The sequence below is a fragment of the Ranitomeya imitator genome, chromosome 5, assembly GCF_032444005.1.
Source record: "Ranitomeya imitator isolate aRanImi1 chromosome 5, aRanImi1.pri, whole genome shotgun sequence".
Lineage (NCBI taxonomy): Eukaryota > Metazoa > Chordata > Amphibia > Anura > Dendrobatidae > Ranitomeya > Ranitomeya imitator.
In genome coordinates this window covers 529,686,180-529,702,992 of record NC_091286.1, presented here as the reverse complement: position 1 = coordinate 529,702,992, position 16,813 = coordinate 529,686,180, and the positions used below count along the sequence as shown (strand labels likewise).

General features: G+C 45.9%; 1 protein-coding gene and 1 long non-coding RNA gene across 2 annotated transcripts; one reads left to right on the top strand and one right to left on the bottom strand.

The window, feature by feature from the left end:
- The first annotated feature begins 231 nt into the window (after window positions 1-231).
- LOC138638353 (uncharacterized) lies at window positions 232-1,130 on the top strand. Its single transcript, XR_011312488.1, has 3 exons — window positions 232-577; window positions 703-789; window positions 978-1,130. It is a non-coding gene; the product is annotated as an uncharacterized lncRNA (long non-coding RNA).
- Window positions 1,131-1,272: 142 nt separating this feature from the next.
- Window positions 1,273-4,583, bottom strand: LOC138638352 (uncharacterized). The gene is made up of 3 exons (XM_069727585.1): window positions 4,154-4,583; window positions 2,356-2,775; window positions 1,273-1,881 (listed from the first exon to the last, which is right to left on the bottom strand). Exons 2-3 carry the CDS (start codon window positions 2,773-2,775, stop codon window positions 1,354-1,356), a joined length of 948 nt encoding a protein of 315 aa, XP_069583686.1. The 5' UTR covers window positions 4,154-4,583; the 3' UTR covers window positions 1,273-1,353.
- Between the last annotated feature and the right edge of the window lie 12,230 nt (window positions 4,584-16,813).

Sequence of the window (16,813 nt, the reverse complement as noted above, 5' to 3'; positions counted from 1 at the left end):
CGCCGCCACGAGGCATCCCGCCCAGCCTCTTCTGGCTCTGTGCCCTCAGGGTCCAATGTCCCGGAGCCCTCCGGGTCAACTCCTCCAGATCCTAGTAGGTTCCCACAAAAATGTTATTTGGATTTTGTTTCTGGTCCCCTTCCCCCCCCCCGGCAGCCAGTGTGGCCATATATGCTAACAGACCTTTTTCAAAAATTTTTTTTTTTTTTTTTTTCTTCACAGAGGCAAAGACACAGCACCGCCGCCGCCACGAGGCATCCCGCCCAGCCTCTTCTGGCTCTGTGCCCTCAGGGTCCAATGTCCCGGAGCCCTCCGGGTCAACTCCTCCAGATCCTAGTAGGTTCCCACAAAAATGTTATTTGGATTTTGTTTCTGGTCCCCTTCCCCCCCCCGGCAGCCAGTGTGGCCATATATGCTAACAGACCTTTTTCAAAAATTTTTTTTTTTTTTTTTTTCTTCACAGAGGCAAAGACACAGCACCGCCGCCGCCACGAGGCATCCCGCCCAGCCTCTTCTGGCTCTGTGCCCTCAGGGTCCAATGTCCCGGAGCCCTCCGGGTCAACTCCTCCAGATCCTAGTAGGTTCCCACAATTAATGTGATTTGGATTAAGTTGCAGGTCCCCTCTTAACACCCCCCCCCTCCCCCGGCAGCCACTGTTGCCATATATGCTGACAGACCTTGTTTTTTTTTTTCCTTCACAGAGGCAAAGAGACAGCGCCGCCGCCGACAGCACGAGGCATTCAACAGCGACTCAGATCCAGAAGTGCCCTCCGTGCCTCAACATTCTAGTAGGTTCCCACAATTTAGTTTGTTTGGATTTTGTTGCAGGCCCACTCTTTCACCCCCAACCCAAACAACCACCCTCCACCCCCCCCCCCCCCCCCTTTGCTTATTTTTTTTATTTTTTTTCAGTCACAGAAGCAAAGACACATCGGGAGACTACAGTGTTATTAATGTTATGTTTTTTGACCCACAGCTCTCGTCACTGTCAACAAAGAGGATATTGAAGCCGGCATAGACAAGTTACTCCACACTATGGCACATATTCAGGAGCAGCACAATGTGGCAATGGAGGAGCTGCAGAAGCTGCGGGACATGTGCCAGCAGTTGTAGGCGGGCCAATAATCCATTTTTTGTTGTTCCAATTAAAAGATTTAGTTAAACTTTCATTCGATTTTTTTTTTTTAGTTAACTGTACATGAATTTGTTACGTTAATTTGTTCCCTCATACAGTGCTGTGATTGAGACACACCAATGAAAAAGTAGTGATAGAATGTATAATAAAAGCTTTTATTTCAAACATTATTTTAACAAGACAAAAAAAAAAAAGGGATGTAAAAGTAGTTAGGAAATCACAAATTATGATACGACGATTGTTCCGGCTGAAAATTTTGGTGCCTGATGGGCGAAGCCATATGAAAAGGTATTGGTGTGTAGGAGTTATTAGGGGGTGGCTGGCCGAAGTGGGAAACGTGAGGATTGTGTCGCATCGATGTCTGACCCTGTGACCAACCATTGAAATTTGATGGCTCTGTCCGCTGTATTGGCCGGGAAGAGACCAAACAAGTGTTCTTGTCCAAATCGCCATCAGTACCCTTGTTTACTGCTTCCAGAATCAGACGCTCTGCTAGTATTCTTTGGTTGTCGTCCATTTTTGCCAGTTTGTCAACCACATAGTGTCCAAACCCCTCTAACGCAGGGCTAACATTTCTTGTCAACACCTTCTTTGCCAGGCTCAATAGTTCATTTGAGGCGTCTGAGGTGGCTTTCCGTTTTCTTTGAACTTGCCTCGATTGACTCCTGGCAGGTGCAGCCTCCACTAGATCTGTTGTTGTGCAGTCCTGTGAACAGTCAAGTGTACTCTCCTGCGCACTGTCATCCTGGGGGGGGGAAAAAAAAAAAAAGTTATGAACCCGGCAACAAAAAGTAGTACCACCATAACCGCATCCAAACTATATATTCGTAGTAGGTAACAAAAAGATTATAATATATTTGATGCTTAGTAATATTCTTTAACCCTCCCTTTTATTGAATACTTTGAACTACACTGTTCTGACTGCTATGGGAACCTGACCAATATTTAATAGTCTAAATAGTCTCAACAAGAGTACATCGGCAGCTTGACGCGATACTATTTTCTATATTGCTTCGATGGTATGGTTTACATATATCTCCATTTCATACATATTACGTTCCCCTTATAATTCTTGACTGCAACAGGGTTACTTATGTGTACATGTTTTTGTAACAACTTTAAACTGATGTGATAATCAGAAGTATAAAACCTAAAATGCAGAGAAAAATTATGTAATTATAGGACACATTGGTGAACTTTCGTCCAAAGAGCTACTTACTTGTTGCCCTTGTGACTCCTGCTCGGCGTGGTTCTCCGAAACTATTGGTTCCACAGGTGCCAACAATCGAAGACACGTTGAAGCCCGTGGCACCTCTTGGTCCCTCAGAAAATTAAGATGCTCAAAATACCACAGTTTTGGCACATAAACTTCATCAGTGGAAGCTCCGGACCTTGTAGTCTGAAGAACCTTGTTCAGCTCCTTCCTCCAGACCGTGCGGAGCGCCTGGATTTTCTTTTTAATAACTGCTTCGTTAGCTTCCTCATCTGGTGCCTGACGATTGTAAAGCTCAATGAGCTGTAAGTAACCCTCCCTCCTCTTTTCCCTGTTACAATACTCAGGAGATTTTATTTTCCAGAGGCAGGGAAAAGACTGATAAATCTCGATGAAATCCCGGATGAACTCCACACGATTTGACATCTAAAAAGTAATTAAAAAAAAAAATTACATGGTTGACAAAGCGTCCTATTAACAATACTTTTGCCAGTGTGCCAAACGCTTAACAACAGCAGCCACACAAAGCGCTCATGCCTACCATCGCTTCTTCCATCTGCCGCGCCTATAGTCCACCATAACCCAAAACAGTGTACCGCCCGCTTCCCTACAGCAGCCACACAAAGCGCTCATGGTGACCATACATTGTACCATCTGCCACGCTGTAGCGCAACAGACACAACCGGTCATAAGCAGTCACAACAGCGTACCATCCGCATCGCTTCAGCGGTGGAACGAAGCGGTCATGCCGAACAAACTGAGTTCCATCTACCACGCTGTAGCCCACCAGTCACGACCAGTCACGACCAGTCACAACAGCGTACCATCCGCATCGCTTCTTCAATCTGCCGCGCCTATAGTCCACCATAACCCAAAACAGTGTACCGCCCGCTTCCCTACAGCAGCCACACAAAGCGCTCATGGTGACCATACATTGTACCATCTGCCACGCTGTAGCGCAACAGACACAACCGGTCATAAGCAGTCACAACAGCGTACCATCCGCATCGCTTCAGCGGTGGAACGAAGCGGTCATGCCGAACAAACTGAGTTCCATCTACCACGCTGTAGCCCACCAGTCACGACCAGTCACGACCAGTCACAACAGCGTACCATCCGCATCGCTTCTTCAATCTGCCGCGCCTATAGTCCACCATAACCCAAAACAGTGTACCGCCCGCTTCCCTACAGCAGCCACACAAAGCGCTCATGGTGACCATACATTGTACCATCTGCCACGCTGTAGCGCAACAGACACAACCGGTCATAAGCAGTCACAACAGCGTACCATCCGCATCGCTTCAGCGGTGGAACGAAGCGGTCATGCCGAACAAACTGAGTTCCATCTACCACGCTGTAGCCCACCAGTCACGACCAGTCACGACCAGTCACAACAGCGTACCATCCGCATCGCTTCTTCAATCTGCCGCGCCTATAGTCCACCATAACCCAAAACAGTGTACCGCCCGCTTCCCTACAGCAGCCACACAAAGCGCTCATGGTGACCATACATTGTACCATCTGCCACGCTGTAGCGCAACAGACACAACCGGTCATAAGCAGTCACAACAGCGTACCATCCGCATCGCTTCAGCGGTGGAACGAAGCGGTCATGCCGAACAAACTGAGTTCCATCTACCACGCTGTAGCCCACCAGTCACAACCAAGCACAACAGCGTACCATCTGCCACATTGTAGCCCTCCAGTCACAACAGTGTACCATCCACTTCGCTTCAGTGGTGGAACGAAGCACTCATGCCGTCCATACAGCGTTCCATCCACCACGCCCAAGCGGTTTACATACCTCGAAGCAGCGGTGCAAAGCGTGGTATATTCAGCGAGGTACAAAATTCCGATGTCCAGGTCCACCAAGTGTCCAAGTACGAAGTGAAGAAAGGAAATTTTGAAAGCAGTGAAGTGGCATTGGGAACAATAGCGCTCAGGTGACAAATTTTCCAACCAATTGTGTGCACAGAACCTTTGGCCTATCACCACACTAACTAGTGGCACAACACGCCCCTTGTGAACAACGTCACGCACAGATTATGCAAAATTTGCTCTGAATCGTCGTGTGTGACACGACCGTACGACTGTCCCATACGACTTCTACATCGCAAATACGTCATGAATTTATCGCTTCAGCGTCGTGCATCGTGTAGTGTGACCGCAGTCTACGATGTTTGAAACGATAATTAAGCGACGATGCAACGTCACAAATCGTGCCGTCGTAGCGATCTAAATTGCACTGTGTGACGGTACCTTAAGAGGACTTCAGTTTAATCAGCACCAAACCTGTAGCAGCCACAATTGTCCACTTTCAAGCCCTGTGCTGTGGAACAACCATTAAATATTAATATGTGCCTCTTGACGTTCTGGACCTTGGTTTTGTCCAAAGAGGAAAATAATCATCAATCCCAAGTACTAGAGTATAGACTACAAGATAATTACGGTATAAAGCTGATAGTAGAACGCAGTTGTGTCAGGTGCTGCTGCTATCAGGAGACCAAGGCAAATAAGAATCCCATAAAACTCACTCACAACTCCTCAGTCACTGCAGATGAGTTTCACCTGTTATTATGCAATTATGTGTCCCATTAAGGCCTCTTTCACACATCTGTGTCTCCGGTACGTGTGGTGACAGTTTTAACATGTACCGGAGACACTGACACACGCACACGTCAGTGTATTTCCACGGAAAGTATGTCTGTGTCCGTGTGCCCCATTCGTAGACATGTCCATTTCTTACCGTCAGCACTGGCGGCAAAATGTCCCACCCACATGCACATGAGGAACACAAATTGATGTCATCCGTGTGACATGGACGGCCGCCAGGGAAGAAGCGCTACAGTAAGCACTGTTCCCTGGCGACTCGTGCTGAAGATGGCTCTCATCATTCTCCACTGCTCTGCTGGCAATCAACGTGAGCAGAGGAGAATAATGAGAGTTATTTTAAAATCGGAATGATGACAGCAGGTGGGGGCTATTACTCCCATCATCTGACACTTGCTACCGCTAATAACAGTGACAGCAGGAGCCGATGATCCGGGTATTCACCACTGGTGAATGATGCTGCGCTCTCAGCAGCTCATTCACCAGTGGTTCTCAGCCTGGACGGTCGCATCTTGGCACCTTCCAGGTTGAAAACTATTTAGCTATCTTCAGCACCTGCCGCCAGGGAACAGCGCTTACTGTAGCACATCTTCCCCAGAGGCCGTTCATTTGGTACTGATGCGGCACACAATTGCCACACATGTGCTGCAAGTATTACACACACGGACATGCATACCTCTGGTACCGTTTTTCCAGGACCGGAAATATCCGGACATGTGAAACCGGCCTAAGGTGCATTTCATTTCCTTTAAGAGTAAATTAATAGTGTCATGTCAGGTATGACAGACAGTTATCCTGGATCCATCTGTAGAAGGTCTTTGTATTTAGATCAAGCACCTTGATTTTTGCATCTCTGATTTGGAGCGATATCCTTCTCCCTCTAGGACCCAATAGTTACCTCCACCTTCTGCTGCTAATCACACACCAGGGCTGAAGCTTTAAATACATTCAATTGCTGTAGCATGGTGCAGGTTTTGGCTCATACTTGCCTCAGTCTTGTTGGAAGTTCTAGCAGTCGGCTAGTGTCTTTCCCTGAGGACCCCTGGAGGATTGCTGTCGTGACATCTCGATTGTCTTCACAAGCTAAGTGTTTTACCCCATCCGTCTTCCCTCTCTGTTTTTAGTTTTAGTGGGCACTGACTAGTGCTATTCCAACCCCTTCCTATGTAGGGCCTATCGCTAGTGTCAGGCAGGGATTAGGTTCCTGCTCGGCGATAGGTGCAGAACCTATATAGGGACGTTTAGGGCAGACAGGGTGATTTTAGATCTGGGACTCCATTCCCCACTTCCCTAGTGTTTATGCTCCCCCTTCCCTATTCCCATTGTTGTGCACTTACTTATATTTCACCCAGCATGACACATAGGCTATAAGTACTAAACTGTTGCCCATGTCGCATTGCTCATGAAATATTTGAGGTTGTAGATACACCATGATATTTCACAGTGTTTGAGAGGCAATATAATAGCCCACTTAGGTTTTCAATAAAGTATAAGAGGGAGGTTTTCAGACACAATAGGGATTTCAGAGGTCATTTTCCCATATGGGGATTAAATATTCTAATTATGGCCCTGTCTTTTCCCTGTGGTGTATGCTATTATGCAGTGCATACTTGCTTCATAGTTTTAATGGTATATTAAATAAACTGTTTCTCCTCTCGTCATCTACATCAGTGCAATGGACTTTTACTACAGAAGCAGGACACATGACACCTCACTCCATTTAACCCCTTCTGGTCATAGTTTTGTGTTGTGCGGCTAAGTTTAAATCCTCTGCCCGCTGCGATATAAAGATATCCCTTATCATCACCCTAGTAAGCTGTGCTGATGTTCAGTAGGGAATGCTGGGTGATTTCATGTCTCAATCCTGCAGAACTATGAATGCAGTTCTGGACTATATTATGGGTGTAATATCAGTTCAGTATAAGATAAATAATACAATGTAATCTGTTTTTGAAGATTGACATGGTTTAGCATAAAGTGTTGGATATCTTCTAGACTCTATATCAATATACCAAATATTAGCTATCTCTCAGCTAGTGTATCCTAACAGGCTGGTGGCTGCAGATGCCCATAGCTCATAAAGAAATGTGTACTCACAGTCACAGCTACTGAAGCTGAAACATGTTCATTACCCCCAGGAGAACCACTGGCAGGTCAAATTAACACGGCCATCAGTTATAGAAAATGGCTGCATTACTGCGTTAACCTGTAATTTCTATTCCAATAAAAGTGTAGATGGAAGGAGAAAACGTCCTTACACAATGTAAGTGCATGCAAAGAATATTACACAGAATGATAGGATGAAGCATTGTCCTTTTATTGCATATCTGTCACAAAGAATGGCTTCTGATCTGTACACAAAACAAAATCAAATTGAAAGAACCAAAGCAATCGCAGAACACAATTTTGAATATATATACAAATCGATAGGGGGAGGATGTGCAGTACCCGGCTGTGGCCATTATTCTGTCGACAGAGCTGCTCTGTGCAGCAACGTAACTGAGCAATTCCGGCCGGCACTGGGAACAACTGATTGGGGGGGATGCCGGGTGTCTCACCCTCACCGATCAGACATTGATGACCTATCCTAAGGGTAGGCAAATTGGTGCTAAAGTAGTTAACAATCTCTTTAAGGCAATATTCTTGGTGGAGGCCATTTGATGCACAGCTTATATTACACAGAGAGCAATGTCTTCGGTGCTACCTCATTCTTAAACTTATACTGTAAGACAGCATGTGCCTCGTCCTCCATGGTAAATGTATGCTGTGCTAAGTCAATAGCTTATATACAGCTAATGTACAATTCACAAGCTGCCAAAGTGTATGTATGTTATGCCAATATGTGGGATACAGACACATACGCAGCTCGTCAGTTGTGCATTACTTGGTTGTGGACTACTCATGTATTGATTCAGCACAGCACACATTTACCTGGACCGGGCTGCCTAAACTTATATAACTTATACTTTATATGTTAACACATTCCATTTTTGTTATGGTCAGTGTACAGAATGAGAAACAAATTAAATATCACATCCATATGGTAAAACATTACTAAAGCACCAATTTCGCACCTTACACTCGAGGATGATTTCTCCTGCTCTGCAGTATTTCCAGTCAAAGCGGCAGAGGGAGCAAACTGGCTCTAAAAGCATACAGTATATGTGAAGAGATAAGCGTATGACCATCATGATACAGGAGCAGGTACATATTTGGGGGCTTAAATATATATGATCAAGGAAATAATGCAGAATTATGTAACCAAAAATACATAATTGGTTGTCCGGATTGTATCTCCTGTAGGTCAGATGTAAAGATTCAGAGTCTACTACATCTGTCTCAGCATCAAAATCCCCATAAGGAGAAACAATGAGAAAGGCCATTGTTCTGTCTTCCTCCACGTAGGATGCTGTGTGGATTCCAACATACGGCTAAACCTTCATCCACATCCCAGAAAACAGACTGTGTTGATGCTTAAGTCTTATTTATTAGGGTGATGACAACCAAAACTATAACGTTGAACAGCAATGGTGGACAGTATTCATAGTAGATGATCGAATAGTGAATGATGTTGATGTACAAAGTGGATGTTCAGTGAATAATCATAGTGGATGACTGATCATAGTGGATGACTGATCATAGTGGATGACTGGTGAAAAACTGTAAAGAATAACAGCATTTCAGTATATGCACATACAGGGTGCAATCACATAAATAACTGGGACATTACAGCAAGAATTATACAGAGTGCATTACACAGTAATTCTAACAGCACTGCCCTATTCTATACAAGAATGCATCTATCTACATGCAGAGTACACCTGAACCTAACTGCAAGCTGCAAAGCACATCTGCCTAACTATATCTGACTATAGGAGCTGCATAAGGCTTAAATACTAACACAAACATAAGATGCATTAAACCTTTATAAACGTACCGAGATCCGTTAGGACAGGGGTAAGAAAGTAAGCGAGACAGGAGCACGTGTGCCTCTCTGCAGATCTCAGGAAAAATGGCTACTGAAGCTTGTCTTCACAAGAAGAATGTGGGCGGAACTAACCCATAAGACATTGCTCTTAGGAGGGAAAGGATGGTAAACAACATGAAAAGTAGGCAACTGATGACCTCCAGTGGCCACAACTTGAATAACATGATAATTAACTCTTTGCACATTAAGATGGGCAGAACACTCCCCGCTTGGCATCAACAGATGCCACAATAAGGTTCTTTTGGGGAAAATAATAATACAAGCTCGGTAACGGGTCTGAGGAACAGTTTGTTTTCTCCAAGCTTGCACACTCTGACATCTACTTTCTGCACTTTCCCATCTTTACTGGGCAGGGTCTTAATGACTAGGCCGAGTGGCCACTCGTTCCGATGTGACTGACTGTCTTTGACAAGTACAACATCGCCAGATTGAATGTTTGGGCGGTCTTTCTGCCACTTTGTCCTGCTTTGCAGAGTGGAAAGATACTGTTTCCTCCATCTATTCCAGAAGACGTTGGACACGCTTTGTACCTGCCTCCATTGTCGTCTGTAGAGGTCTTTGTCATTGAATTCTCCGAGTGGAGCTTTCGGGACACAGGTTTTCTGTGTGAGTAACATTGCAGGAGTAAGGATGGATGGATCTCCAGAATCACTAGAAAGTGCTGTCAGTGGCCTGGCATTCATGATGGCTGAGACCTCTGCCAAGAACGTGGATAAACTCTCTTGTGTAAGTCTGGTGTTAGCTTGCAAGAAGATAGAGTCTAATATTCTGCGTGCTATCCCTATCATCCTTTCCCACGCACCTCCCATGTGCGAAGAGTGTGGTGGATTGAAGGTCCAGGTACATCCTTGCTCACCTAGATACCTTTCCACATTATCGATGTCCAGATTGGAAGGGATTTGGAGTTCTCTTGCCGCTCCGATGAAATTCGTACCTCGGTCAGAATGAATATGCTTCACAGGTCCTCTGATTGCGATGAAGCGTCGAAGTGCGTTTATAAAACTTGATGTGTCCATCGATTCGATTACTTCGATATGAACGGCTCTGACGGACAGACACGTGAATAGAACCGCCCAACACTTTGCTTCCGTAAGTATTTTTCTAGTCCGTCGTGTAGCCACAGACCAAGGACCACAGACATCTAGTCCAACGTTGGTGAAGGGAGGTTCAGAACTGAGTCTGTCAGGTGGAAGATTGGCCATCTTCGGATTTTGGAATGTGCCCCGGAGTTTGCGACACATAACACAGTCAAAGATGAGTTTGCTCACTCTTCTCTTAGCTCCAACTATCCATAGTCCAGCTGCCCTTAGGTTTCCTTCAGTGAACAAACGGCCTTGGTGTCTCACCAAGACATGATGGTGTTGAATCAGCAGGGTTGTTACGTGATGACGTCCAGGAATTATCACCGGGTGCTTCTCTGAAACTTCTACCTCAGCTTCTTGAAGACGACCACCGACTCTTAGCAGCCCTTCTTGATCGACAATCGGATCGAGCTTCCTCAGCCCACTGACCTCAGGAATGGGTTGTCCCTTGTTGAGGTTGTCTATTTCTCTGCCATAGGTTTCTCTTTGTACGGCACGAAGTATTATAACCTTGGCTCTTTCCAGGTCGGGAGCAGTAAACGCAAGCCTGCAGTGATGCCAACCTTTACAACGTCTCTGGCTATCAGGTAGTGCTGACTTGTAGGACTGGGTTACATGAAATAGACAAGCTATAGCTCGAACAAGTGACTTCCATGTGGAGAACCTGCTGAACCGGTGAGATTCGAGGTGGCAGCTTGAAATCTCTGTATGTAGAGCAGACACTTGAGGTCGGATCTCTTCGTCTGTGTCTGGACCCACTAGTTCGAAAGTTTCAGGCCTGCTGATGTGGGACATCGAACGGTACAAAGAGGTAGGACCTGTGAACCATGAAGAGTCCTTCAGATGACTGGGTGCAACGGATCTAGTCGCGTGGTCCGCAGGATTGTGATGAGTAGGTACGTAGTGCCACTGATTAGGGTCGGTGGATCTTCTTACCCGAAGTACCCGGTTGCTGACGTAGACGTAGAAGCGTCGTGTCTTGTTACAGATGTACCCCAATACCACCTTGCTATCGGTGTAGAACTCTGCATCCCCGATCTTCAGGCCCATCGCATCCGAGACCAGCTCGGCCAACTCAACTGCGAGGACAGCAGCACAGAGTTCCAGTCTGGGTATCGTGTGTTCACGAAGTGGCGCCAATTTCGTCCGGCTCATAACGAACCCGATATCGCATTGTCCGCTTACGTCTGTGGATTTGAGGTACGCTACTGCTGCAATCGCTTTGACTGATGCATCACAGAAAATACAAAGTGTTTGCGTTTTGACCTGTGGATGGCACAGGAGCATACGATCGTTTCACACGAAGGTTGGTCAGGGCTTCAAGAGACTTCCTCCACTCTGCCCACAGGTCAGCCTTTCCCGCTGGAAGTGGATCATCCCAATCAGTAGTGTCTTGGGTGAAGTCCCTGAGCATCAGCTTTCCTTGGATGGTTACTGGAGCTACGAACCCCAAGGGGTCGTATAAACTATTCACGAAGGAAAGAACTCCTCTGCGCGTGAAGGGTTTCTCATCCTTGCTGATCTGAAAGGTGAAGGTATCTGTCTTCAGGTCCCACAGCAATCCAAGGCTCCGCTGCATAGGAAGGGGGTCGATGCTGAGGTCTAAATCCTTTAGATCGCTGGAATAGTCTTCAGAGGGAAAGGCTTCCATCAACTCTCGGCTGTTGGAAGAAATCTTGTGTAACCTTAGGTTAGACTGAGCGAGCATGTCACAAGTCCTCTTTAGTAGACTGATTGCGGCCTCACTTGTCGGTGTGGACTTCAAACAGTCATCCACGTAAAAATCCTTTTCCACAAAGGACCTGACGTCCGAGCCATACTCTTCTTCACCCTTTTTGGCAGAATGTCGGAGGCCGTAGATTGCGACCGCTGGGGAAGGACTGTTCCCAAAGATGTGTACCCGCATCCGGTACTCTGCGATGTCTCCGTCCGGGTCGCTGTCACGGTACCAGAAGAACCTCAGGTAGTTTCTGTGTTCCTCTTTGACGAGAAAACAGTGGAACATCTGTTGTATGTCAGCCATAAATGCCACTGAATCTCTACGGAAACAGAGTAATACTTCCAGAAGTCTGTTGTTGAGGTCTGGGCCCGACAGTAAGACATCATTCAATGACACGTCTTCGCATTTGGCACTTGAGTCGAATACCACTCTAATTTGACCTGGCTTCTTAGGATGGTACACTCCGAAGATGGGCAGGTACCAACACTCCTCTCCGTGTCGAAGTGCAGGTGCAATCTCTGCGTGGTTGTTCTGGAATATCTTTCCCATGAAGGTAAAGAAATGTTCCTTCGTCTCAGGTGACTTCTGAAGCTTGTGTCTTAGGGAGATGAATCTGCTGTAGACCAATTCCTTGTTGTTGGGTAGGCGTCTCCTCTGAGGTCGAAATGGTAGAGGTGCGACCCAACTATTCGCCGTATCCTTGACTATTTGTTCGTCCATGATGTCCAGGAATATGTTGTCTTCTATAGACATCGCTACCTTGTTGTCTTCCTTCGCCCTGTGGAAGACTGTACATCCTATGTGGTCTTGTTCACCTTCACAGGCGTGGTCTTCGTTGATAGGAACTGAGAAAGGGCAAGGTAGCGGAGTGCTGCTCGGTAGTTCCATTACCAGCAGACTATTGTGACACGGCTGGAAGAGAGATGGACGTCCATTTTCTAGTGTGTTGGTAAGCATACTGTTGACTGAGACCGGCTTGTGTGCTCCTCCTAGACAGACATCTCCTACAATGACCCATCCAAGGTCTTGCCTCTGCGCGTATGGAGCATTCAGTGAGCCGTTGATATATTCTCTAGTCTTGTGGACTCGTAGTATATCTCTTCCCAGAAGTAAAGCTATTGGCGCTTCTGGTTCCAACTTAGGTATCAGGTGGGCTATACGCTTCAGGTGGGGGTGATACGTTGCCACCTCTGGTGAAGGTATCTCAGACCTGTTGTCAGGAATCTGGTTGCACTCCAGGATGGTCGGTAGTGACAGACAGGTCTGGCCATCCATGGACTCCACTTTGTATCCGGTTGCTTTCCTCCCCGCCGTCTCGACAGTACCTGAACATGTCCTAAGGGAGTAGGGAGAACTGGGGCCTACAATGCTGAAGTTGTCAAAGAAGATGGACCTGGCTAAAGACCTATTACTTTGGTCATCTAGGATTGCATATATCTTGAGCGCTTTGTCTCTGTGGCCTGTTGGATAGACTCGGACAAGGCAGATTTTTGAGCAGGATCTTCCTCCCTTGAGTCCCTTACAGATCTCCGTACATTGAGAGGTGACCGCAGGGGTGTCTTCGACGGTGTTCTTCTGTTTCTCATCGTGCTCCTCTGCTTGTGTCAACACTCCTGGAGGTGGTCCAGGATGCAAGGCTATATTGTGATCTGTGCTGCTGCATTCTGCACATTTCACGCTAGCTCCACAGTTCCTGGCGAAGTGAGAGGTCGTAGCACAGCATTTGAAGCAGATGTTGTTTTCTTTGAGGAAACCTTTGCGATCCTCTAAAGTCTTCTCCCTGAAGGCTCTGCACTTTAGTAGAGGATGTGGTTTCCTGTGTAGAGGACACTGCTTTCTGAAATCTTGAGGTTTGCTCTCTTCCGTAGGGGGCTTAGTTGTCTTGTGTGGAGGACCTGTGGAATCAATATCAGTTTTATGGACTGCCACGGGTGTCTTACTGGGTTTGACACCAGGGGTAGTGGAACATGACAGAGTGAAATCAAAACTAGGGTCATTTCTGATCTTGGCTTGCTGGGTGACAAACTCAACAAATACAGCAAAAGGAGGGAATGGTACGTTATGAATTTGTTTATACCGTGAACCATGTATAATCCACCTTTCTTGAAGATTGTAAGGAAGTTTTTGTACTATTGGATTGACACCCCTAGCAGTGTCTAAGAATGCCAATCCAGCCAAGTGACCTTCCTTCTGGGCGACCTGTAACTCTATCAATAAATCACTCAATTCTCTAAGTCTTTGATAACCCTTGGGCCCTATCTTAGGGAAATCATCAATTCTTTTGAATAAAGCATTCTCTATTACTTCTACGGACCCATAGCATTCGTCAAGTCTTTCCCACACTTTACGTAAACCTATGTGTGGGTATTCTATGTTAATGTCTCTTAGTCTTTTAGCATGCTCGACCGATTCAGTTCCAAGCCACTTTACCAGGAGATCTAACTCCTCACTACTAGAAAGGTCCAGTCCCTGAATGGCGTTCTGGAACGAAGCTCGCCATGACCTGTAGTTTTCGGCTTTGTCAGTGAACTTTACAAGTCCTTTTGTTACCAGTTCTCGGCGGGCAAAGAACTTTGCCAAGTCTATGGTGGCTTGATCAGTGTTGGTACGAGCCGGTATGTTATAGCCATGTCTAGTGTGTGGTGCATCACCATACCTGTGAGACGCTCTTGGCTTCGGACAGTCTGCATAGTACCTTTCTGGTGAAGAAGATGTCTCTTTAAGGTGAGGTGGGAGCTGTACCTTCTTCTCAGTGGAACGATAGCTGTGGCCGACTCCTCTGTGTTGGACGTCTTCTTGTTTGTAGTAGCGAAGTTCGGGGTTAGATCGATGATAATCGGCGTAGGCTGATCGTTGTAGTCTGTCGAGGGTGTTGTCCATGCTGGAGTGTCGATGAACGTACTCTGCGACGCGCTGAGCTGGATCTTGCTGCTCTAGATCTGTTCCAAGAACGTTGCTGCGTCCCTCATAATCAGGATCCCTCATGGCTTCCAAGTACTCTGCCTTAGCTATTGCAGCTGCTGCCTCTTTGTCTACCATAAGTCTTTCTAGAGACACTTGCAGGCGCGCACCTTCTGCTTCTTGCTCTGCCCGCAAACGTGCGGTTTCAGCCTGCAAACGTGCATTTTCTGCTTCATGCTCTGCTTGTCTCAGCTTTAGATGCATTTCTTTCTCGGCAAAGGAGGACCTCGCTTTGGCTGCTTCAGCTTCAGCACGAGAGACAGCGGCCAGCTCTGCTAATGATGACCTGTTAGAGCTTGCTCGTGACCTCGTCTTGAGTGAGGATGTGCTGTTTCGAGACATTGTGCGCTTAGCTGCGTACTGCTGAGTGTTTTGGCGGGAAACTGAGTCTAGGTGCGGTGAGCTTCCGCGTGGCGGGAATGATGTAGCTTCTCTTGGCGGGCTGCAGTATAGTCCCGCGGCTGTATGGCGGCTGCTGTGATACCCGAATGCGGAGCAGTGTGGGTGTTAGCGTTTCCGTACAGTCTGAACAACTACAGCCTGCGACCGGCTATCAGTTTCGCTGAAGGCAGCTAATCTGTTCTTACTTTACAATCACCGCCTGCGACTGGCAGTCTCGTTTTTCACTGTTCTGTCTTCCTCCACGTAGGATGCTGTGTGGATTCCAACATACGGCTAAACCTTCATCCACATCCCAGTAAACAGACTGTGTTGATGCTTAAGTCTTATTTATTAGGGTGATGACAACCAAAACTATAACGTTGAACAGCAATGGTGGACAGTATTCATAGTAGATGATCGAATAGTGAATGATGTTGATGTACAAAGTGGATGTTCAGTGAATAATCATAGTGGATGACTGATCATAGTGGATGACTGATCATAGTGGATGACTGGTGAAAAACTGTAAAGAATAACAGCATTTCAGTATATGCACATACAGGGTGCAATCACATAAATAACTGGGACATTACAGCAAGAATTATACAGAGTGCATTACACAGTAATTCTAACAGCACTGCCCTATTCTATACAAGAATGCATCTATCTACATGCAGAGTACAACTGAACCTAACTGCAAGCTGCAAAGCACATCTGCCTAACTATATCTGACTATAGGAGCTGCATAAGGCTTAAATACTAACACAAACATAAGATGCATTAAACCTTTATAAACGTACCGAGATCCGTTAGGACAGGGGTAAGAAAGTAAGCGAGACAGGAGCACGTGTGCCTCTCTGCAGATCTCAGGAAAAATGGCTACTTAAGCTTGTCTTCACAAGAAGAATGTGGGCGGAACTAACCCATAAGACATTGCTCTTAGGAGGGAAAGGTTGGTAAACAACATGAAAAGTAGGCAACTGATGACCTCCAGTGGCCACAACTTGAATAACATGATAATTAACTCTTTGCACATTAAGATGGGCAGAACAGCCATCTCTTTCTGGTTCTTCATGTAATTTGGAAATGTACAACTCACTGCAATGCAGAATCTGCTTTCTCCCAGGTATTAGTCTCCACGCAGTAATACTCTCATTTCCTAATGTATAATTACTGTACAATTAATTTCCTCCATTAGCTAGGATTGCAGATGCTGAGATCTAATTTAAAGATGAACATATAGAAAATCTATATCATAAGTGAATCAATTATTTTAGAGATTTGCATCCATTAAAAAAAATTAGTGAACTTAATCAATGTACAGATTTCATCAGCTCATCATTTCCGGAAACTTCACCAATGGCCATTGTTTTCATTACATTTTTTTTTATTAAACAATTATTGAGCACTTTTTAGTGGTCCCACAATGAATGCTACTTAGAAATCTAGTAAATAAATAATGTGGAGCTTATCCGTTGTACTAATATAAATTACTATGCAACTGTGTACCTGGTCTATATTAAAGGGGCTTTCCAACTAATCTGAAAAGGGTTAGACCCTGGAGTTCCCATCTCAGGACTTATCCAACCCCTGTTGATCCAAGAAATTCCTACTCAACCAAAGACTGGAAGAAGCAAATCATCTCTGTGTCGAGTCAATGGATGCATGGCCAATTGCAATGTGATGAGATAGGACCAGAAAGCAGAGGCCAGAGGGGACCAG

What these genes read in the sequence shown, in the direction of transcription:
- LOC138638352 (XM_069727585.1), bottom strand. Translation starts at nt 2,775, where the DNA reads ATGTCAAATCGTGTGGAGTTCATCCGGGATTTCATCGAGATTTATCAG. An exon ending in AGGAGTCACAAGGGCAACAA is followed by an intron (nt 1,882 to 2,355) that starts GTAAGTAGCTCT and finishes TCCCCCCCCCAG; the next exon opens with GATGACAGTGCGCAGGAGAG.